Source organism: Pelophylax lessonae (genome assembly GCF_965119305.1).
Source record: "Pelophylax lessonae genome assembly, chromosome: 1".
Classification (NCBI taxonomy): domain Eukaryota; kingdom Metazoa; phylum Chordata; class Amphibia; order Anura; family Ranidae; genus Pelophylax; species Pelophylax lessonae.
Genome location: NC_138768.1, coordinates 140,146,481 through 140,172,316, shown reverse-complemented (window position 1 = coordinate 140,172,316; position 25,836 = coordinate 140,146,481). Strand labels below are relative to the sequence as shown.

The 25,836-nt window shown below is 40.6% G+C and overlaps 1 protein-coding gene across 1 annotated transcript in view; it reads left to right on the top strand.

Moving 5' to 3' along the window:
• LOC309555193 (baculoviral IAP repeat-containing protein 1-like) overlaps positions 1 to 25,836 on the top strand; it is a 110,000-nt gene that overhangs the window by 7,128 nt on the left and 77,036 nt on the right. The window contains exon 2 of the mRNA XM_082257049.1: positions 6,470 to 6,569. Within this exon, the coding sequence (XP_082113175.1) occupies positions 6,470 to 6,569 (100 nt within the window). The remainder of the gene's footprint in view (positions 1 to 6,469; positions 6,570 to 25,836) is intronic.

Sequence of the window (25,836 nt, the reverse complement as noted above, 5' to 3'; positions counted from 1 at the left end):
ATGGGTATACACGGCGCTATCCACGTATACCAAAATAGGATTTTAACTGCAGTGCTGAAATCAGAAAATCACCACAGCTGCTATCAGCAAAGGTATCCATATATGCTGAGCGCAAACGCTGTTTGTGTCAGAATATATAAAATCAATGCGTGGTAGCTGACGAGTACCTGCAAGAGAAACAGGTCACAAAAGAATGAAAAAACAAACAAAGGACATTGAAAAAAGTATAGTAGGAAGGAGTAGAAGGACATATAAAATTACTGACACCACAACAGTTTTTGGATCCTTTTATTTTTCTTTCTAACTGTTCCTTTATTTCTTGATTTGGGAGGGACTGCGATCTTCTGCGATCTTCTCTTCCAGCTTGGGTCTCTCAAAATGTCGATGGACATCCAACATCCTTCGAGACCCTGTGTTTATGTGCCCTACACTGTGTCGTGCTGTACCCTACGCTAATACTCCACTAGCGTATGGTAGCGCTCGAAACATTCCCCAATGCAGAGACCAGGTTGGTCAGGACATTTGGGACAATAATAACGGGTGTCACGCCTAAATCCGCGCTTGCTACAGACACGACATCTTCTTTGGGGCCATCTTTGGGTAGGGGTACTCGGGAGGACATGTGAAAAATGCCTCTCATGCAGCCGGCTCACTGCATCTGGAAGGGGAAGTTGGGCAGGCATGCCTCCTGGGTACAGGTAGGCAAGGATGATCTCTTCCTGGAATTCCCGGAAAGATCCAGTTCGTCCTGACGCCCTGTATAGGACAAAGGCGTTCAGCATAGCCAATTGGTATAGGTAAACAGACACTTTTTTGTACCAGCGTCTGGCTTTACGGGCAACTAAATACGGCGCCAAAAGCTGGTCGTTAAGGTCCACCCCTCCCATATTAAGGTTATATTCGTGGACACAGAGGGGTTTCTCCATAACGCCAGTTGCCGTAGGAATTTGGATCGTCGTGTCTGGGTGAAGGGAGGACAGAACATAAACATCCCGTGTATCCTTCCACTTCACCGCAAGCAATTTGTCCGTTTTCAAGCAGGCTCTCGCCCCCCGACTAAGACGGGAATCTACAAGCCGTTGGGGGAAGCCCCGGCGATTAGGTTGCACGGTGCCACATGCGCCAATTTGTAAATGGAGAAGGTGACTAAATAGTGGCACGCTTGTGTAAAAGTTGTCCACGTACAAATGGTACCCCTTTCCGGATAAGGGTGACACCAAGTCCCAAACGATCTTACCGCTGCTCCCTATGTAGTCTGGGCAGTTGGGGGGCTCCACACAGCTATCTTTTCCCTCATAGACCCGGAAACTAACTGTATAGCCTGTGGCCCTGTCACACAATTTATACAGTTTGACCCCGTACTTGGCACGCTTGCTGGGGAGGTACTGTTTCATAGCAAGGCGGCCAGTAAATTTAATCAGGGACTCGTCAACGCAGACAACTTGTTCGGGGGTAAACAAGGCTGCAAACCGCTGATTGAAGTGGTCTATGAGGGGCCGAATTTTGTGGAGCCGATCGTATGCAGGGTCTCCCCGAGGACGACAGATTTCATTGTCGCTGAAATGCATAAATCGCAGAATTTGCTCGTATCTCGTCCTGGACATAGAGGCAGAGTACATGCGCATATGGTGAACTGGGCTAGTGGACCAATATAGCCGCAATTCACTCTGTTTAGTTATGTCCATGTGGAGGGAAAGGCCCAGAAAGATCTTAAATTCGGAAACGTTATAGGTTTCCAGCCGAATTGTCTGGCAAGGTGTGAATTTGGGTTGGCGGCGATGAACTGTTGTGCATATAAATTTGATTGATCCACAATAGATCTGTAAAGACGTTTGTATTAGTGCTGATGTGACAGAGGGTGTAGGGGTTACCTAGCGGTGATCAGGAGGGGATCAGGGGGGATCAGGGGCTTAAATCTTTATTAGGGGGGGTGGCGGGTAATTCAAGTGGAAAAAGGGGGGTCGCAAGCGCTAGACCTGACCACAAATCACACTTATACGGGTATATAGCAAAATGCTATATACTGTATACAGTGTGTGTTATGGCAGGGGGTGTAGGGGTGATCAGGGGGGGGTCAGGGGCTTAAATCCTTATTGGGCGGGTGGCGGGGACCCTAAACCTTCTTGGGACAGAAACTTAGTCGCCTGCGCTAATTCTGATCACAATGACACTAATACAAAAATACAATAACACCGTATATTGCGTTTGTATTAGTGCTGATGTGACAGAGGGTGTAGGGGTTAACGGCGGTGATCAGGGGGGGGTCAGGGGAGATCAGTGGGTTAAATCTTTATTAGGGGGGGGGTGGGGGGTAATTTGAGTGGAAAAGGGGGGGTCGCAAGTGCTACACCTGTTCACAAATCACACTTATACAGGTATATAGGTAACTGCTATATGCTGTATATAGTGTGTGTTGTGTCAGGTGCTGTAGGGGTTAATTGGGGGGGGGCGATCGGGGGTGAAATGTGCCTATCTACCTGTGTGTGGGTGTGCTTGGTGCAATACTCACAGTAAGATGTGCTCTCCTCTCACGCTGGATCCAAAAAGACCGTTGTGGGGGGAGGGCACATCTCCTCTAAGCCTGTGTTTACATTTCACAGGCTTAGAGGATGATCTGATTGGGCAGGACCGATCAACAGGTCCAGACCAAAAATGATTGGCCTGGACCTGATGACTGATCGGTTCTGAACCCAATCGAGTCATCGGCGGCGGCGGGGATGCGCGGGAGTGCGCACAGGGCCGGCAAATAGTGCTGACGTAGGCCTACGTCAGTTTGCCTGGCCGGGGCTGAGTGCCGACGTAGATCGTCGTGCGCCGGTCGTAAAGTGGTTAAGGTCTTTAAACACACATTTAAAACAATAGAAAATCATTTAAACACATAAAAGATACTAAGAGACATAGCAAGAGCTATGGAAAACACAAAAATATTTCATTTTTAATGATTTATATAGTAAAATAACATTACAAAAAAAAACGCGAATTACCGGGACCGCAAAAACTGAACCGCGATGGAGCGGGGGATTACTGTAATACCAAATGATCCACAAGATGTCACTTCAGTAGTGTCAGGCAGCTCAGATCCGATATCCAATTAACATGTGTGAAAAAATGATGATAGGGACATAGTGTAACTCCATAAAACATAATCCTTCAGGGTCACCTCGGCGAACATGTTGGTAATATTAAAAGAGGATTCCCTGGTCACAGTGTTTCCAAACATTACAGTTTGTGTCACCATAAAAATCCTAAAGATACTTTTTTCACAACCATTGACAGGTATACCCCGCATTGGAGGGGTTCTAATATCAAAAGGGAGATTTCCCGTGCCGAAACCCGGTGGATATATTGTTTAAAGACTTATGTTCCATTCGGCCTAAACGTCGAATGGGATGTAAATTGCTTTATCAATAATAGTTAGAGTTCCTTTTTAATTTTTAATCTTAATTTTATCTTTTACATCTTGTTCGTGTATTATTTTTATATAATTTTTCGGGATTAGGATGTTTATATATGTTGGATAAAATATATCAATTTTATAACTTTTATTGTTGGGTAAGCCCTCTCTGGACATAACTATTGCTCATTATTAATATCATGTATATGTTGATTGGAATGCAGTACCTTGATGGACTTACTGGGTTAATGCAGTGACCATTTTTTACTTTGACCACTAGATGGTGCTCTAATTATCAATTTCATAATATTACGTTTTTAGGGTGATATGTTTTTTCCTTCCTGCTTTCCATAAATAGGTAAGGATCATATATTCTATTTGTATATTGCTCCTTTTTTCTATATATATATATATATATATATATTGTCCCGTTATGCATTGGCTGCAATATAGCTAATGTTTATTGCGGCCTCATGCACTCCAGTCAGTCTATGGTCACTTCCGCCCATTTGTTGGTCCATCACTGTATAGCACTTCCGCCCTTCTTCGTCTAATTACACTGAACGTGTGTGGTCCCGCCCACCGTTCCTGTTCGGGGGATATATAGGCATGGAGTCACGTCTGACAGCCATGCCCCTGACGACGTCAAACGTATGACGAAACCGGTCGGGTGGAGTCAGACGTGACGCAACCACGCCCCCAACAGCCGGCTTTACAATCTGCTATGTTTAAGGAGATGCTGTTTCCTCTGGATCCTTGCATTTGATTTTAAAACGTCTGTGATGTCTTCTGAAATGTGAGTTTGTTATTTTATGGTCTAATAAATGGATTATGTTTTATGGAGTTACACTATGTCCCTATCATCATTTTTTCACACATGTTGATTGGATATGGGATCTGAGCTGCCTGACACTAGTGAAGTGACATTTTGTGGATCGTTTTGGTATTACTATTAAGCCTACAGTGGTCTACACATTAGTTTGGGTGACCAACTTGCTCTGGTAAACTGCTAATCCGCTCCTTGGGTGATCTTTACACGGGTGTCTCTTCCATATCCCTGGTTTATGTGAAAACTATACCTACCTGCTGGGACTTGTGGCTCCTTGAATTCTTATCCAAACACTCTATATCACTATTGAGGAATTTGTTTGGACACTGTTCGATTGTCTTCATTTTATTTGCATGGACTTTGTTTTTTACACATACCGTATGTCTTTTGGGCACTACTTTTTTGCTCATGATCACAGAAATTTTTCCTTGTATGTTGATTATATGTTTTGGCACCAATTTTATTATTTGTGTCAGTTAATTCACATTGTTTGTTAGCGCTACACATATTGTTATTATATGCTGTGTTGGGAATTTTTGTCTATGATTCCTATGTGTGTGCTGCTTTCACCTTCATTTATTCACATATGAGTTTAACACATTAGCGCTGAAATTTCCAATTTTTATATTAAAAGGGACCATTCCCTCAGATCCTGGTACTTCCAGCTAAGGTAGTCTATCTGCCGCTTGTCCTCCTCACCTGGAATATGAATGGCAGACAAACCTGGAACATGGAGTTCTGTCCAGGCTAGAATCCTTTCTACCTCACTTGTTGCGGAAAGACTTCTGGCTTCCTTGTGGTTCATGTATGCCATTGCAGTGGCATTGTCCAGTTGGATCCTGATCAGATGACTCTCCAGTTAGGGAGCCAGCATTGCAGGGACAATCAAATCACTGAATGCTATGGCAGACCTGATCTATTTCTTGCAAAATATTTAGACTTGAATGAAGACAAGTGTTCAGATCAAAGATAGAGCAGATGCTCCTTTGGTTTTGGAACAGGGGAAATGTTTGAGTAAAAACCCTGAAACCTTTTATATGGAGGTCTGCTAGTCTGTGTAGAGACACATGCTTGATGGAAAGCATGAACCTGGGGTGGGAAAAGAGAGTGTAATTTTAGCTTGAAGCCCATGAAAGCCACTTCTCTGTAGCCAGAGTCCACCTGCCATTGCTCTTCTGGTATGCTGATACCACTAATATCCTCTGACACTTTCTGGAAGCTCTGTGCACTGTTCCCAACCCTTATGTCACTCATACTGCTGGCGGAAGCTGGGATAGCCTTGCCGGATCGGTAAAAAGAGTCTTTTCCCACAAGACTTTCACAGCCACTGACAGGAGTATGAGCGACTGGGGCTGGAGAAAGGATAGAGAGGTAACAGGTTGGAATGCAGAGCTTCAGGGAACTGTCAAAGAGGTCATAAGTGTCTGCACGCTTTGCAGGACACCAGCAGGCTGAATTTGGAAAATAAAAGAAGCCACAGCTATTCTACTCTTAATAGATTTACATGATCTAAGCCTAATCGTCACATGCTCAAGATGGTGTTAAGTGTTGTGTGTATTTAACCATTCTGCTTAGTACATTCTTTTTGGCCCACTATTTGTTGGACACTATGTGGACATCAGAAATGCAAAACGATCATCTAAAAATGTTTTTATTTTTATTTTGTTTTTACAGCGGTTAAAAATTTCCAGCCTATTTCTTATTGTTTTCTTGCCAGAGTAGACATACAATGCCTTGTGGTTTGGTTTACATTATGAATGATAACTTTCTTATCTTTTTGCTATCTATAAGTACTATCCACTTGGTAATTTAAAGTGTATTCTATTCTTTCAGTATGTTTGGCATCATGCTTCTTTGTGTACAGTTTCTTTGACAAATTGTTTTTTGTAAATGCCTTGCTAGTAACAGCACTTCATGTTGTTAGTTGACAATGTTAAGCCACTGCCTTGCAATTTGTAAAATAGTTTTCAGTCTGCTGTGCAAGCTTCTTCTGTTGGCTATTGGTTTGCCTATTTAATAGACATGATAGGCAGGCCAACAGTCAAGTAAGGAGGCTCACACAGCGTGCTGACTACAGTAAGACATACTTACTGTAGATACTGTACATACTGTACATACATACTTAGATGTTTTTGAGTTTACATGCACTTTAAATATTGTATATGAAAAAATTTTGTTTCTTTTTGCAACTTTCCTAAGCTATACTTACAAACTTTCTTTCTTGCTATACGTATACATTAACCAAGGTACAAGAGACACAGTGCAATGCTTCTCCTGTGGAGGATGTTTGGGGAACTGGGAAGAAAATGATGATCCATGGAAAGAACATGCAAAGTGGTTTCCTGAGTAAGTTCTATATGACCATTCTCATTAAATATAAGAGTACACAATTTTAATTTTCACTGCCATATTGATAGCAAATGAATTGCTTATCAGGACTTGTAGAGAAGAACAGAGACTGAATACTGTTACCATAGTTAGCGCTAAAAGCCTGAGGTTTGGTTCAAACCAGCATAGGTCTACAATTATGAGAACGCTTGTCATGGAATGGATAAAAGGCATGCTCAGACGAGTTTCATGAAATCAGTGAGCAAAATAATAAGTTGGGCTTCAAAAAAAAAAAACAATGGGCATGGTTTTCTTTGTGCAAGGGGCTCAGCTAGGACTGTAAATGACCTGGGACACCTTTGGGCGCTGTGGAGAGAACAGAAATGCTGCTGCATACAGTGGGTGTGGCCAAATTGCATTAAAAGTGGGAGGGGATTAAACGGGTGTGGTTAGATAAAGCAAAACCCTTCTTGTACCCATAAAACATGCTTTGATACAAGTAAGAGCCGGTTCACACTACCGCGACCAGAAAGTCGCCTCATAAGGGGCGAATTGTTAGCGCGACTTTCAGCGCGACTTCAGCGCGACTTAGCTTTACTTCAGCGCGACTTCTATGATAGACGACTTTGTATTTGGCCAATCAGAATATGATGTGTTCCTCATTGCCTCATTGCCCACAAAAAAAAGTTCTTAAAAATTGTCGTTTTTGATAGAGAGCCAATTATTGAAAAAAATGAGATTTCTTTGGATTTAGTGTCTTGGGGGGGGGGGGGTCTAAAAAGTGTACCTGTGAAGTTTCAGCTCTGTAGCATGTCCAGAACCAGAAAAAAAGTATAATTTTTCTTAGAATTTTTATTAGCGCAGGGATGGGGCTCCGCTCCTGTCACACCTGGGCGTTTTTGTTTCAGGCGTTTATTGGGCATTTTTTTGGCGTCTTTGGAGGCAGGCATGACATCTGAACTTCTGTATAGGGGTATATACACACACACATATATATATATATATATATATATATATATATATATACACATACACACATATAGGTGTGAAAGGAGGGTAACACCATCCCTGCAAATAATTTCAGTAGCGCAGGGATAGGGTTCCGCTCTTTTCACACCTATATGTGTGTATGTGTATATATACATATATGTGTGTGTATATATACCCCTACACAGAAGTTCAGATGTCATGCCTGCCTCCAAAGACGTCCACAAAAAAGCCCAATAAACGCCTGAAACAAAAACGCCCAGGTGTAAAAGGAGCGGAGCCCCATCCCTGCTCTACTAATAATTCTAAGAAAAATGATCTTTTTCTTATGTCGGTCACCCTGACATGGATGAGTTCTGTCACCCTGGCACAGCAGTCAGAGTCGGTTCACCCTAAACTACACTACGGTCACCCTGACACTTAACACTTTCCCTACAGAAACTAGATTATTGAATCTAGTAATCTAGTGGCATAACTTCTTTAATGACAGGGTATTGATTTAATCAAATTTCTCCTTAAAAGAAAACAAAGAAAATTAAGGAAAATAGATGCACAAATAATAGAACTAAAGGGAATATTGGAGCCATTTAAAGACACCCCAGAATTTACTAGACTAACTACACAACTAAACAAGGACTTAAAAGTGAAAGATAAAGAAGTCCAACACAGGAAAACAAAGAAATATATAAGAGACACTAACAATTACAAAGCAGACCAAGTCTTTAAATGGCAAAGCCAAATAGGAGAATCGGATCTTATCTCCACCTATTCAACTCCAGAGAAAGCAGTAAGAATGGACTTGGCACCGATTAAACCTGGAAGCCTTGAAGAGAACAGAAGACCACATTATGTAGATCCAGAAACACCAAGAGGACCAAGAGACCAAAGGCCTTACCATAATACACCCAGAAGATTTATAAATGAAGAAGAAGAAAGAAGAGGAAGAAGAGATCAAGATTATGGATATTATCAACAAGGATACCAAAGTTATCAGACTTATCCTTTAAGAAATAACGAACAGAGGATCCCTCCTGGACAAAGAACCCCTCAAAATACATGGAGAAGACCACCTAATTGGAGAAACAACAGAAAGCCATATTTTAATTATAATAATGGCCCAAGAGAGAGAAGTGTAACGCTCCTGCGTTTCTATATGGTGTGGATTTTCAGCTGCAGAAATAGTTCCACGTCAGCAGTCATGTAAGAGATATGCTGAGATACCATTCCCAACCTCAATGACTCATCATGTGTGGAAGATCTTATTTCAGCCAGTAAATACACACAATTAGCAAGCTGGTTCTTAGAGTGACTTTATGTATGTGGTAACACAATGATGAAGCTTGAGGGATAGGTTGAGTGGAGGTGGTAGGTGATAGACACTTGAAGGTGAGACAGTAGCAGATGGATGCAGGAAGGTTTAGCAATGTTGTATGATAGCAGATGATAGAATAGCAGGTGAACATACAAAAGAGATCAACCCAGTGCAGAAAAGTAGCAGTAGTCTCAAGAGCTAGCAATCTAGTTTATGCAGATGTGATAAACAGTCTCTACTATGCAGAGCTAGATAGTGTAAGCTTAGAATAAGTTTATAGAGAATTCCCCTGCGGGGTACTTAGCACTATTAGCGATACAGCCGAAGGGTGGTTCAGGAGAGGCAGATGATCCAGTAGCGGGATACAGGGATCAGCGCAGCGAGGTTCCGTCAGCGAAGTAAGCTTGCAAGCATGGAAGCTTCAAGCAAGGTTAGCATCCAGATAAAGGTGTTTGAACGAACACATGTGAGTGAGAACCGACGCCCTAAATAGCCATCTAGTCCGGCGCTGAGTGATGACAGCTCCAGTCTTAAAGGTGTATGCGCACCTTTCCAAAAGTAAATGGTAGGGCGCATATACTTGTGGAAAGTGTAATTTAGGGTACCAAAGGTACCGGAACATTACAAGAAGATGGCCTCCACAGGAACAACACTATTATAGGAGAGAGAGAAGCCCAATACTGACATCTAACTACTACGCACCCTTGAGGGACTATAATGAAGAAGAGAAAAGAGATATGCAGCAATATCAAAGACAAGAAGACAACAATAGAGAACAAAACTACAGAACAGAGAATGGATATAGGAAACGTTTTTTAGAGAGAGGAAAGGAGAACTACTCTCCCTGGAAAAAAGAAGAACCAAGAAATTCAAGAAGAAGTGTAGAAAAAAGAGAGGTTGCCGAGAAGGAAAGGGACAACAAAAGGAAATGAGAAAGATAGGTGAAGGTGTTTTTAATCTAAGTGGTAAAAACATTAATTCAAGAGGAATTAAAAGTTTTAGATAAGGGCCTCAAGTTTGCTCCAAAGAAGAACTTGGACACATTTGAGACCTATATAGGGATACAGAAATATATAAGGAAACTCAACATCAAGAAATATGTCCTAAGCAATCCTACAAAGAATACAGCAAATATAAATAATACTAACAGAATCAAGCACAGCACTTTAAGGAACAAATCAATCTTCAATCCACAAGTGAGCAATAACAAACATATTACAGTATTCAAAGATTTAGCTTTGGTTGAATTGAAGGATCTTAAAATAAAGAAATATGACAAACCCAGGGCCATACAAACCAGATTGAAGAAATTGACTAAAAGAAATGACGTAGTAATCAGACCGGTGGATAAGGGAGGAGGAATCGTTATCTTGGCAAAAGAGAAATATCAAGAAATAATGAAAGATATGCTGGAAGACAATGAAACATATTGCAAATTAGCAAGCAACCCAGTGTTTAAATACAAGAAGGAATTAGAGAAAATAATACATGTGGGGCTTAAAAAGGAGGCATTAATTAAAAAAGAAGCAATAATTTATATATTGCCAAAAATTCATAAAGATAAGGAAAATCCGCCCCGAGGCCGATAGTAAATGGGATTGAGTCGCAAACTGCAAGAATGAGTCAGTGTATAGACTCATTCTTGCAACCAATAATTCACAAAACAAGGGCCTACGTCAAAGACACGAAGCATATCCTACAAATCTTGTAAGACATCGCGGAAAATGAAGGTGTAATACAAATGGCAACGATAGACGTGGCATCGCTTTATACAATTATAAGCCACCATGAAGCATGCATGGCTGTAAAATGGGCATTGAAGAAATACACAGATCTAATATGTAAGCAAAGAAAATTCCTGACAAAATGTTTAGACTTTTGTCTTAAGAAAAACTATTTCTGGTACCAACAGACTTATTATCATCAAAAAGTTGGAGTTGCAATGGGCTCAAGATTCGCACCGAGCGTTGCAAATATATTTATGGCCCAGTGGGAAGAGGAATCAATTCATAAGGAAACCCCAGAAGAACTAATATTATATAAAAGGCTCATAGACGAAGGATTCATATTATGGAAAGGAACCAGGGAAACGTTGGAAAATTATCTGAATGGATTGAATAAGAATGAGAAAAATATAAGATTTACATGGAATATAAGTGATAAAGAAGTAACATACCTAGATCTTCTAATCCTACAGGAGAGTGGAAACCTAATTACGAAAACTAATTTTAAGGAAGTAGATAGGTATAGATATTTACCCATAGACAGCTGCCACCACACAAATTGGCTATGTAATATACCAAAGGGTCAACTACTGAGAATCAAGAGAAACTGTACCAGAAAAGAAGACTTTAAAGAACAAGCAAAGACTATAGGACGTAGATTTAGAAAACAAGGATACAACACAGCCTTCATTGAAAAAAAAAGTCAACAAAATACAAAGACCGGCACTGATGAAGGACAAAGAAAAAAACGAGGACTATTTGGATATGCTTCCAATCATTTTAGATTACAATGTACAGCACAAGAAGGTTGAAAAAATAGTCAAGAAATACTGGTATATTTTAAAATCAGATAAACACCTGCGAGACACTTTACCTGAAAAAACAAGATTTGTTTACAGAAAGGCCCCAACAATAAGGAATAAAATAGTGAAAACAATAGTAGATCCACCCAAAAAAAGGTTCTCATTTTTTACTGGAAAAGGTTTTTATCCATGCAAGAGATGCTATGCATGTCTTAAAACAAAATACCCCAAGAAAAAAATATTTGAATTTGCATCATCATGCAATAAATCCTCCTATAAAATTAGAGATTTTATAAGCTGTAATACGGAAGGAGCTGTATATGCTCTCAAATGTAGTTGTGGATTGCAATATATTGGAAGGACCAAAAGACTGTTACGGATCGGAGTAAAAGAACACAGTAAGAATATCATAAATGGCTATGACAAACACAGTGTTTCCAGACATTTAGATCAATACCATCATAGAGATCCCTCCCAATTAAAGTTCTGGGGCATAGAACCCTTTAAAAGGCACTGGAGGGGAAGCCAATGATTCACGCTCTTAGTAAACTAGAATCCCAATGGATTTTTAAAATGGATTCTCTTGCACCAAAAGGCCTGAATGTGGAATTTGATCTGAATTGTTTTATTAGTGATCATCAGGGGCATATGATGAAGACACGTGGTCCCTTGTGTCATCACGCGTAGGGGAGGGGCAAGGACAGAGGGAACGCTTCGCTACTCTCTGGTGAGACTGTCGGCTGCCGGGTTATAGAAGCAGGCAGACAGGAACGGCATCTCTCACTATACCACCATGATTTTATCACTTTCCAGTTGGAGCAATTACAGTTGTGGCCCTTTGAAGGTGCATACATGCACCTGTACATGTGAGTGTGATTTATCTCTTTTTTATAAATAAAAATTTTAATAAGGATTTTAGCACTATTGAGTGTTTCTTTACATCTGTATATGGCGCTGCATTGAGGGATACGATTTACCAGCCAAGGTTGTCTCGACTGGGAGGAGCCATTTAGATCCAGATGGGCATATACGCTTTATCGTATATATTTTAAGGTGAGCACCCACTCACAAGGGGGTGCACGGTTGCCCTTTAGCTGTGACACTCTGGTCACTCACCATTGGGCAGCACTGGCCACTTTAAGGTGCCTGATCACTTTCAAAGGATTGTTGTTTTTCCACCTAGTTTCACGGGGATTATTATATTATATATTGGACTTTTTTGTATTTTGCACATTGAATCACTTTGCACTTTTGTATTTATATGTATTTTATTGCATGTCCTAATATTGCTTTATTTATTTACGTCGATAATATTTTTAAATTTTTTTTTTGGTGCTTATCACTAGTTATTCACTGATTGGTAGATATTTTTTTATGTATTTATTTATTCAATTGTGCAGCACTATTTATTTAAATGATATTGATTACACTGTTATGAGAAGTGGAGTGTTTGCAGCAATTTATTTATTTACTGTAGGGAGTTTGCTCGTGGGATCCTTTTTGTATTTCTGAGCACTCACAGGAAGCTTTGTGTTCTATGAATGAATACAACGTGTCCTCTGATTGAGGCGGAGTTTGTAATGTCATCTGCCTACCTCCATGGCAATCAGAGGAAGCTTTGTAATTCATTCAAATAAAAAACAGCATCACCGCTGAGGCATATGTCCTCCCCCTCTGTTGCCTTTGCAGCATAAGGGGGAGCAAAATAGTGTGAAAATATTTATAAATAAACCCTCTGTTCCAAATATTGCAATTAGAACAGATTTGATTTGATGCTGTATTCCTTATTGGAAAGTAGTTGAATTTGCTGCAAAGTTCATTCATAAAAGAACTGGAAAAATTGGCTCCACAACTTCCAAGAGACACCAAAAGCAAAGAAAAAACACTGACAGTGGTTATAAACCTCTATTCTATATAAAATGAAAAAAAAAAAATGTTTTTGCTTTAAACATACTTAAGAAAGATAAGTCATGTGCACAACAATCTGTTATAAATGAACAATCAGATTTTTGTCCCAATAAGTGTTGACAGCAATTCTCTAAAAATTTGATTTTTTTTTTTCTACATACTTACCGGTAAAATCTATTTCTTGGAGGACATCACGGGACACCGAGCAGGCTATAGTCGTGACTATGTGGGTTATGTGCCACCTATAGGTGAATAGAAACTGGCAGATCAATCAAACAGGAAGTCCTTCTTTATATAACCCCTCCTATACAGGAAGTACCTCCATTTTGTAGCAAGCAGTACATTTCCCAGAAAGAGGGTATGGACCTCTGTGTCCCATGATGTACTCCAAGAAATGGATTTTACAGGAAAGTATGTAGAAAAAATAAAATTTTCTTAATTGTACATCGTGGGACACAGAGCAGGCTATAACAATTATTATCTGGGATGTCCCAGAGCAATACACTTGAGGGAAGGGAGTCACAGAAACTACCACCAGAGAAGGACCTATTCTGCCGCCCGTAACACACTGCTGCCAAAGGCAGTATCCTCCACAGCTCTGACATCCACCTGGTAAAACTCTGTGAATGTATGACCCAAAGTCCCTATAGCGGCCTTGCAAACCTGAGCCACTGACATCTGATGGCTTATAGCCCAAGATACCCCCACATTCCTGGTAGAGTGCGCTCTCACCAGAAAGGGTGGGACCTTGCCCTTTAACCCATAGGCTTAAAAGTTTAACTGATAGATATAATGAGAAATATTTGACCTGGATGTCTTCTGCCCTTCCTGGGTTCTTCAGGCAGCACAAACCAGAATTCCTAACCTGTGTTGACATTGACAAACTCAAGTAAATCCTGTACCTACATCTAGATTATGCAGCGATCTTTCCCCTGCTGACTGTGGACTAGGAAAAAAAGAAACGCATGACACTGCCCTGATTCAAGTGAAAATTAGAAACCACTCTACACAAGAAAGATGGATAAGGACTCAACATCATCTTACCATGATGCAAGACCAATTACGGCTCCTTACACGAAAGAGCCGCCAGCTCTGACACTCTTCCTGCTGAAGTGATAGTACCCAAAGAAGCCACCTTCTGAGTCAAAGGACTAACTGAGTTTTTTGAATGGGTTCAAAAGGTGGCTGCTGCAAGGACAGCTAAGAACAAGTTCAAGTCCCAAGGACACAAGGGTGGCCCGCCAGGCAGTACTGTCTGCATTACACCCTGCATGAAGTACAAATCAAGGAGTGAGAAACAACAGTCTCTGTAAAAAAATGGATAGAGACGAAATTTGACCCTTAACCACTTAAGCCCTGGAAGATTTTACCCCCTTCCTGACCAGGGCCTATTTTGCGATTCGGCACTGCATTACTTTAACGGACAATTGCGCGGTCGTGCGACGATGTACCTAAACAAATTTGACGTCCTTTTTTTCCCACAAACAGAGCTTTCTTTTGGTGGTATTTGATCACCTGTGCGACTTTTTGATCATGTGCTATAAACAAAAAAAGACCGTAAATTTTGCAAAAATAACAATATTTTTCACTTTTTTTTATATGAAATCCCCCCCCCCCCCCCCCCAAAATGTAAAAATCAAAATTTTTTAAAATTTTGGGCCAATTTGTTTTATGCTACATATGTTTGGTAAAAAAAATCGCAAAAAGCGTATTTTGATTGATTTGCGCAAAAGTTATTGCGTTTACTAACTAAGGGAAAGATTTTTGTCATTTTTGTTGTTTTTTTTTTTTAACGAGTAATGGTGGTGATCTGCGATTTTTTTTGCGGGACTGCGACATTGCGGCGGACAGATCGGACCCTTGACTGACATTTTTTACACTTTTGGGGTTACCAGTGACATTACTACAGTAATCAGTGCTATACATATGCACTGTAAAAATGACACTGGGAGGGAAGGAGTTAACTTTATTTGAGAAGGAGGGGTTAAGTGTGTCCCTAGGGGCATTTTTCTTACTGTGATTGGATGTGGCTACTGGTGTAAGAACAGAGATCAACGGTCCTACATAGCAGAACCGTCTGATCTCCATTCTTACAAAGGGAAGAATAACAGGCGGCTGTGTTTACATCAGCCGCCTGCCTTTCACTCGCTGTAACAGACAATCGCGTCCGCCGGGCACACGCGCGGGGGGGTCCGTCAGGCACACGCGTGGGGGGTCCGTGAGTGAGCGGGAGCGCACCTCCGGCGGCGCACGCTCGCTCCCTAGCGCCCCACAGGCTAGCAACGTACACCTACGTCCCTTTGCCTGTGAGGGGCTGACTGCCGACGTAAATCGGCGTTAGGCAGTCGGCAAGTGGTTAATGGTACTTTTTACCAAAACCAATTGCATTTCCCCTCCTGTTTGGAGAAAGGAAAAATCTCCCACTTACATTTCCGCAGGTGCGACTTCCTGGCTTCCCACCAGGCATTTAAGATTTCAAAGTCCTGTAATTTAACTTCCTGTAATGTAATAACTGCAAGTAATACTATGTTGACTGGTAAAATGGAGGAAATTAGAATGGATATTGGTTTAATAAGCCATGATCTGCAGGCTGTGAGAGAGCGGATGGCAGAGGCTGACTTCCTGGCTTCCCACCAGGCATTTAAGATTTCAAAGTCCTGTAATTTAACTTCCTGGCGCCTTCTTCCTTGTGCTTAACAGTGCAGAAATAGGGGCGGGGCTAGCCAGCAAGATGGCATGTGATCGGAGCTCTGCGGCCTCCACTCGAGCTCCATGCGGTGCATCTTGATACCCACCTTGATCCAGACCTCCATGCAAGTATTGCGGCAGCTTTTGATATATACCGGGCAATATGAGTAAGGAGACAAGTAGGGAACGTCCCGCTACGGCAAAAGAACGTTTGAAGGAGTTTGTGCAGACCGAGAAGCAGGAAGTAGGTCGGAGCCCGCCAAACACACGGAGTGGAGGAAGCAGCAGCAATACAGAGAGCAACATGCCGGCAGAGAAACCAGCAAAACTCTCACTTGAACAGGTACACTCTCAACTTATGGCTGCTAGAACTGCAAGTAATACTATGTTGACTGGTAAAATGGAGGAAATTAGAATGGATATTGGTTTAATAAGCCATGATCTGCAGGCTGTGAGAGAGCAGATGGCAGAGGCTGAAAAAAGGATATCCTCAATAGAGGATAATTACACTCCAGTGCCAAATCGTATATTAGCAGCTGAAAAGCAAGTAACATACCTTAATCAAAAAGTTGATGACCTAGAAAACATATTAATACACAATAATATCAGATTTGTGGGCTTACCGTAGAGGGCAGAGAGGAAGAATCCTGGAGATTTTGTGGAGACATGGATTAAAACCCTATTTCCTGATACAATTTTCTCCACAGCATTTGCAGTAGAAAGAGCCCATAGAATTCCTGCAAAATCCATCGGCCCCTGGAGCCCCTGCAAGACCTTTACTTGCATGATTTTTGAATTGTAAAGATCGGGATCTTATACTACGGAAAGCAAGACAAAAGGGTACAATTCAATATGAAAACGCACAAGTGGTTTTTTTTTCCTGATTTTTCAATAGAGCTACAAAAATTGAGAGCTACCTTCTTTGAAGTTAAAAAAAAATTAAGAGAATGACACATTATTTACTCCATGGCATACCCTGCGAGGATAAGGGTGGAGGAAGATGGGAAAAAATATTTCTTCAATACTCCGGAGAGTGTACATGAATAGCTTTGCTCGAAAGGAACTATAAAGTCAAAGGAAAGAAGAATATTGCCATTTTCCTTTGTTTTACCTTGTAATGAAAACTCTTTTTTTCCTGGTGAAGGATACAAGGAAAAAAGAAGTATGTAGATGATGGAATGACGAGGTGGGGGGAGTGAAGAGACTTGGAGTCGAGTAACTATGATTGTTTTTCTTTTTTTTTTTTTTTTTTTTTTTTGTGCTGGTTCCTCTCCCCCTCCCTCCCTCCTCCCACCACTGGTAATTCTTTGAGCCATTTTTTTCTGTGGCTTAGCAAAATTCTTTTTATATTACAGTAAAACCTTGGTTTGAGAGTAACTTGGTTTAAGAGCGCTTTGCAAGACAAGCAAAATTTTCAAATAAATTTTGACTTGATATACAAGCGATGTCTTGATATACAAGTAGCATCACAGCTGAGTATAAAAGAGAAGAGAGGCGCCTCTAAGTGTAGCAATATGGTTAAACTTAATGAAGGTACAACATTTAGCAATTCACATGGTTGATGATTGGAACAGGCACATCTAAGGATGCAGTCATCAGTGGTAAAGCTGTCCACATAGACCATCCTCTGCACCGCCATCTACGGCATCCTTTCCATGCTGTCCCTCGCTTTCAGATCGCTTTACTGCAGGGTGGTCTTCCCGCTCAGGATTACAGACTAGCAGCCGGCGGTGCAGAAGATGGTCTATGTGGACAGCTTTACCCCGGATGCCTGCATACTTAGATGTGCCTGTTTTATTCATCAACCATGTGAGTTGCTAAATGTTGTACCTTCATTAAATGGAACCATATTGCTACCCTGTAGCTCCTGCTGGATTTTGCTTCCAATCCCCTTGTGGAGGCGTCATTTGTGGATGGACATTGTATGGTTACACAACCTATCGCAATGCTATAATCTTTTTATATGGACTATAAATTGAAGGATTTATGAATAAATGGTTGTGGAACGAATTATCTGAGTTTCCATTATTTCTTATGGGGAAATTCGCTTTGATATAAGAGTGCTTTGGATTACAAGCATGCTTCCGGAACGAATTATGCTCGCAATCCAAGGTTTTACTGTATTCCTTACTTTAGAGAAAAGGTGAAATTTCTCTGAGAATAAGGTGGGAGCTTGAGTGGAGGCTGCAGCTATATTGTCCTTGCATGCAAATGATTGTAAGCTCGGGCAATGTCCCATTGTTTTTTTTTTTTTTTTAGGAGTAAGGCCTATTAGTCAAAATTTTGCTATATGTGCATGATGATTTTTCTTTTTAAAAAAAATTATTTTATTTTTGATAATTTTGTTTGTAATCTTTTTTTCTTTTTTTATATTTTTTTCCGTTATTTTTGAAGATCACTGTGTCCAGGTGTGCTCAACTGACCTCAATAATTACATTGGTATAAAATATAAGGAATACATTGCTATGTGGTATAATCATGATAAATGTCATAGATAGATGGTTAGATATACACTATGGGATCCCTTTTGGGAAGTGAACCTACAGCTCTATATAGAAAAAAACCTCTAAGATGACTACACAATGTAAGTTCCTATCATGGAATGTTAGGGGTCTAGGGACTCCCCAGAAGAGATTCCAGGTATTACAAATATATTACAAACTAAATTTCGGCCATATTGGTTATCACAGATTGGAACACATGATCGTATACCTGAACAATTGCAGATATTTTTTAGAAACACATGGATCCCAAAGAGATTTGATTTTTTAGGATACCTTGAAAGCATATCTACGGGGGGCACTTAGATCAACAATATCATATATTAACCACTTAAGCCCGGGAGGATTTGGCTGCTAAAAGACCAGGGTTTTTTTTGCGATTTTTTACTATGTGACTTTAACGGACAATTGCGCGGTCGTGCGACGCTGTACCTAAACGAATTTGACGTCCTTTTTTTCCCACAAACAGAGCTTTCTTTTGGTGGTATTTGATCACCTGTGCGATTTTTTGATCATGCGCTATAAACAAAAAAAGAGCGTCAATTTTGCAAAAATAACAATATTTTCACATTTTTTTATATGAAATTCCCCCCCAAAAAAATGTAAAAATCAAAATTTTTTAACATTTTCGGCCAATTTGTTTTATGCTACATATGTTTGGTAAAAAAATCGCAAAAAGCGCATTTTGATTGGTTTGCGCAAAAGTTATCGCGTTTACTAACAAAGGGAAAGATTTTTGTCATTTTTGGTGGGTTTTTTTTAACGCGTAATGGCGGTGATCTGCGATTTTTTTTCGGTACTTTGACATTGCGGCGGACAGATCGGACCCCTTGCTATTGGTGTAAAAACAAAGATCAACGGTCCTAAATAGTAGAACCGTCTGATCTTCATTTTTACACCAGGGAGAAAGACGGGCGGTTTGTTTACATAAGCTGCTCCGCCTTTCTCCCTTCACCGGAGCGATCGTAGTGTGACCGGCGGACATTGAGTCCACTGGTCACACGCACTAACTTGTCTGTGAACGAGCCGCGGCGGTCACGCGCCTCGACGGGCGCGTGCCCGCCCGCAATTGGCTCGCAAGTCAGTGACAGGAGAGTGACGTATCCATACGTCACTCTGCCTGGCCGGGGCTGACCGCCGCAGTATATAGTCGTGCGGCGGTCGGCAACCGGTTAAAAGAGCTACTAGGCAGGAAACGGAAGATCTAGAAGAGCAATGTAGAGATACAGAACCTGTGTTTTTGAAAACACCAACTGAAATAAATAGGGTTAAATGGGTGTAACGAGACCAATCTCGCCACTGGGCATTGGAGAAGCCTGGTTGCTCGCCTCCTGCAAGGTGACTATGGACCCTCTCTCATTAGCCCATGCTAAACGTAAACCCCATGGCAATTTGACTGTGTTTGTGGCATCTGAGCGCTGTTTGGATATGTTGAGCGCTCCGATCCAGGCTATCTGGGGATGGGTTGAATGTGGGGGTTCTGTTCAGTAAACTGGGAGTTATGCATTTTTGTGTCTTTTTGTGTTTCTTTAACCAATGTGGCTAATGGAGTCTTGCCTCTATCCTGGAAGCTAAAACTTATTCCTGTAAACTGTAAGGAACAGGAAGTCAACTCCTAATATGGTCATTCCAGGAAGTTCTGAGGAGACGGACTGTCTAAGGTGGCTCCCCATTCACCTTTTGTCAGGTGTGCTAATGACCTCACCTGTTGTCTGCTAAGGGAGATATTGACACTCAGAGTAATGTGTATTGAGGGCTTGTTAGGGAACCATTGTTCTGTGTCTGACTATAGTTTACATTGATTTCCCCCTGGGGCTTCTGTATCCTTGCATTGGTCAAAGCTATCTGACCAATCCCTGTTGACTCATTTTCAAGTCCTTATTTGCATAGCAGCCCTCCTGGTCAAGCTATCTGACCAATCACAACTGACTCATTTTCGAGCCCTCATTTGCATGTCTGGAGAGGACCTTATGGGGGACTGCAGGTACTGTGAAATTGATCAATGGGAAAGCGGTTGTTGGGGGAAGGATGTTCCAAATTCTGTATAAAAGTGTGCTGTGTTCTTCCAATAAATGTTGTTCCTGTTTTACCCTCAACTCGGAGCTTTGTCTTGTCCTTGGGGGGATTCACTGTATGCTGTTGGAGACTGATTGCTAGGAGTGTAAGCTGATGTATGCTTTTCCTGTTCGTCTGCTAGCAGCTATTCGTGAGGTTCCAGGTTGGAGTGCTATTTTGTATCCAGTTCGGGAGTTTGATGTTCTGCAGTAGCTGTGCCTGTCTCTCAGAAAGGGGCATATCACCTAAACTGATTTTAACCCCTTGTCTGCTGAAACGGTCCGTTACAATGGGAAATTACAGTAAGAAAATATACTACACATATAGCAGCAATAGCTAAATACAAACAATTTGAATATCAACAGAAGTACTTTGAACAAGGGAATACTTCAAGTCGTCTTTTAGCACATATGGCTAAGCAACAAAGTACGAGTTTAGTTATAATTAATATACAGTGCCCTGACGGGGAATGCATAAGGGATGTGGCTGGTATTATGTCATGCTTTCACTCGTTTTATGCTGATATGTATGCCACCTCTTTTACGTATAATGCAGATGAAATTTCAACTTATCTGAGTGAAATACACTTTCCAACCTTAACGACCCAGCAGGTTAAAGCATTAGAGGAATATCCAAGCGAGGAAGAAGTAAGAAGAGCAATAACAAGTTTAGCAACAGGAAAAGCTGCAGGACCTGATGGACTTCCGTTAGAAGTATATAGTAAATACGTGGATATTCTTGCCCCAGTGCTAGTTCAAGTATTTGATGCAGCTTTCAGGGTAAAAAGACTTCCTGAATCCATGTATTTAGCTACAGTAGTACTAATTCCAAAACCAGATAAAAATTTAACAGATTGTGCTTCATACTGACCCATATCATTATTAAATACAGACTACAAAATTCTTGCTAAAATTTTGGCCCAGATCAACTGGATTTATGCCAGGAAAATCCACATCTATAAATCTTCGAAGAACACAACTTATAGCTCAGCTTAGAGATCAATTACCAGACTCAAATGTCTTGGCCTCTCTTGATACAGCAAAGGCTTTTGATTCTATTGAATGGCCCATTTTACAGGCAGTGCTTAGGGCATTTGGATTTGGGGAGAAAATCTGTACTTGGGTGGAAATAATGTATCTAAACCCACCCTCTCAGCTGTTGGTAAATGGCTTTTTAACCAAGGCCATACAATTGTATAGAGGCACCCGGCAGGGATGCCCTCTATCACCACTCTTATTTTCAGTAGCCATTGAATCTTTGGCACTTCGACTTCGGCAAACTCCTTCTGTACGGGGCATTACATTGGCAGAAACGATAGACATAGTGGGATTATTTTGTCTTTGATTTAAAGTGTGTGCCGGGATACATTGCTCCCTCCCGATGCTCTGTGTGCCCCGGCTTCCGTCTCCTGCGTCGTGACGTCGCAGGGGGTGGAACCGGCGGCAAATTCAAAAGTATATATATATATGTATATATATATATATATATATATGTATATATACAGTATATATATGTATACATACATACTTTAACTTATTTATAGTTATTTATTATATTATAATTCATGATTTTGTGTTTCAAACTTTATCATACCCGAGATGTTATAAAGAAGAACGCACAGTAAAAAAAAAAATCCTAAGTAAATAGTTGGTTTGTGCTGCTCATTCTTAAGAATTACATGCAAAATAATGGTACCGCTTTCAGCACCTAGAATCCGAAAGAATCATACCGCCAGGGAGGTTAAATACCTGGGAATAAATATTACAAGATTACCACAAGCATCTTTACAGGCTAACCTTAAACCACTCATGATAACAATTAAAACTAAATTAACCACTTGGGCTAAATTAACACTTTCAGTTGCAGGGAGAATAAATTTAATCAAGATGGTCCTATTACCGAAATGTTTCTACATTTTTTCACATATGTCGGTTGTAGTCCCTAAAACAATTTTTAAAAAAATAGATGCCCTATTTACCACATTTATTTGGGGAAAGGGTAGAAATAGAATAAAGTTAACCACCCTTCAGAGAGCTAAAACAGAAGCAGATATGGCACTTCCTAATATATGCAGATACTATCTTAACCACTTAAGTCCCAGAAGATTTTACCCCCATTCCAACCAGGGTTCTTTTTGCGATTCGGCACTGCGTGACTTTAACGGACAATTGCGTGGTCTTGTGACGCTGTACCTTAACGAATTTGACGTCTTCTTTTTCCCACAAACAGAGCTTTCTTTTGGTGGTATTTGATCACCTGTGCAATTTTTACTTTTTGCGCTATAAACAAAAAAAGAGCATCAATTTTGCAAAAATAACAATATTTTTCACATTTTTTTATAAGAAATTCCCCCCAAAAAAATGTAAAAATCTAAATTTTTTAACATTTTTGGCCAATTTGTTTTCTGCTACATATGTTTGGTAAAAAAAAATCACAAAAAGCGTATTTTGATTGGTTTGTGCAAAAGTTATTGCGTTTACTAAGGGAAAGATTTCTGTCGCTTTTGGTGGGTTTTTTTTTTAACCCGTAATGGCGGCGATCTGCGTTTTTTTTGCGGTACTGCGACATTGCGGTGGACAGATCGGACCCTTGACTGACATTTTTTACACTTTTGGGGTTACCAGTGACATTACTGCAGTAATCAGTGCTATACATATGCACTGTTACTGCAAAATGACACTGGCAGGGAAGGGGTTAACTTTATTGGGGAAGGAGGGGTTAAGTGTGTCCCTAGGGGCGTGCTTCTTACTGTGATTGGACATGGCTACTAGTGTAGGAACAGTGATCAACGGTCCTACATAGTAGAACAGTATGATCACCATTCCTACACAGGGGAGAATGACAGGCGGCTTGTTTACATCAGCCGCCTGCCTTTCTTCCTTTCACGGAGGACGATCGCGAGTGACCGGCGGACATCAGGTCCGCCGGTCACACGCACGAACTTCCCAGGGAACGAGCCGGCGCACGCCTGCTATTGGCTCACAAGCAACTGACAGGCTGGTGACGTATATATACGTCACTTTGCCTGGCCGGGGCTGACCGCCGCAGTATATGTACTTGCGGCGGTCGGCAACCGGTTAAACAACTTAAACATCTTACAGGATGGATAGTACCAGTAACATCACAGATGGTAGAATCACACCTGGCTCATGTTTTACAAATCGATAATTTACTTATAGCCCTAGAAGCACCTTTGAATAAATTAAAATATAAGCAAATACCAATGTTAACATTAGCTTGTACAATATGGAGAGAGGCAAAATGTATAGAGGGAAACACACAAATATGGATCTCCCATTATGGCGAAACCCAATGTTTATTCAACTGAAACAATTGGTAGAGTATCAGTTTTGGGAACAAAAAGGGATATCAGTCCTTGCAGACGTATAAGATATAAAACATATGTACTCTTCTTCAGATATATAAATGAAATATGATATACCACATACCTCATTATATAGATACCTACAGTTGCGACATGCATTACAAGCGCAATTTGGAGTCTTGGGACCTGGGATCTCTAGATCAGTGGTTCCCAAAGTGGGGGTCGCGACCCCCCGGGGGGTCGCGGAGTGGGGAGCGGGGGGTCGCGAGATGATTTACAGAAACTTTTTTTTATTATTTTTAATGCGAGTTAATGCGAGACACGGCAGGCAAAAACATTGTTTTTTTTTTTACTGGTCAATTTTGAGATTTTTGGATATTTGTCTTCAATAACATGTCTTCTTTCAGACTGTAGTGAAAAAAAAGTCCGAAATACACATTTAGGTCTTTATTTTATTACACTTTGTCTGTTTGCGTCTGTAGATTTCGCGTAAATAGGAAATAGAAACCCTTTATTATAAAAAAAATAGGTGGCTCTTAACGTTTTTCTGGCATAGCGGTGCACGGCAAATATTTAATGCATTCAATGAAAATATTCAATGGTATTCAGTGCAAAACAAAAATGAAAAATACAATTAGCCAATAAAATAAACAAATTATTGTGGCATTAATTAGCCCATAAACAATATTTATTGTAAAGCCTAAACAAATTTGTTTAAAGAAAGAGGCCGCTCACTCTAACGTTAACCAGATAAATGTTAGCTTTTATGAAGCGCATATCCAAGTGTTTGTGCGGAGTGGAGCGCGCACTATATGACATGGATAGAGGCGCCGCTGCCATCACTCGCATTTTCCTATCAACAGTGGAAACAACTTAAAATACTTCATTTCTGGTCGGCAGCTTGTTCGTATTCTGTCTGTAAGCATTTCACAGTTATGGATGTATTTGTTTTTGTCCATAATTTGTTAATAAAATAGCCTGGCTTAGAGATTGTGTTCCTTTTTGTTTTAGCTCTGTCAGTATGTAACCAAATCGCAAATCTTACATACGAGGGGGAGGGGGAGGGGGAGGGGTCGGGGTCGCGGGTCGTCAGCAATCTAATATTGGGGGTCGCGGTCTGAAAAGTTTGGGAACCCCTGCTCTAGATATCCAATAATCGGTATTCTTAGGTCCCAGGGCCCTAAAGGATTAATCTCTAAAATATATGCACATTTAACCAGGGTCAATTCAGGAATGAATCCCTTGGCAATAGAAATAAAATGGCAGGAAATAATTCCCAATTTAACTGATGAAGATTGGGAAGAAGCTTGCTCTTCCCATTTATATGTATCGCCAGCAGCAAACAATAGGTTAATACAATTATATATGCTACATCAATCATATCTCTCTCCAAGTAGACTTTATGCAATGCATAGCATTGCATCTCCTAAATGCTTGAGATGCAGTGCTAAGTGGGCAGAATTTATTCATACTATGTGGTTTTGTCCAGTGATATCAAGATTCTGGCAGGAAATAATTCAAATAGTATCCTCTGTTTTGAATATGCCTGTACCTTTGATCCCAGAAACCTGCTTGCTGGGTATACTAGATGAAATAACATGGTCTAGATATCACAAGATAATGCTTAGAGAAACGCTGTTTATGGCAAGGAAAACAATCACAGTTAAGTGGATTCAAGTTAAGAACTGGATAAGAGCGGTAAATCAGATTTTACCATTTTAAAAAGTATTGTATATGCATAGAGGATACTCAACTAAATATTGTAAAATTTGGGATAATTGGTGTCAATCAACATTAACCAATGTTTGAATGTAAGGAGATAACCAAGAGGATATAGAGGGATGCACATGGTATGATGAGGTAACAAACCTATGATTGTAATGGAGCAAGGGGTTGGGGCACACCAGGACAATGGCGATCATTTAAGTTAAATGGATATACATTAGTATAAAGAGATTATGAATACTAAGGCTGGCCATACA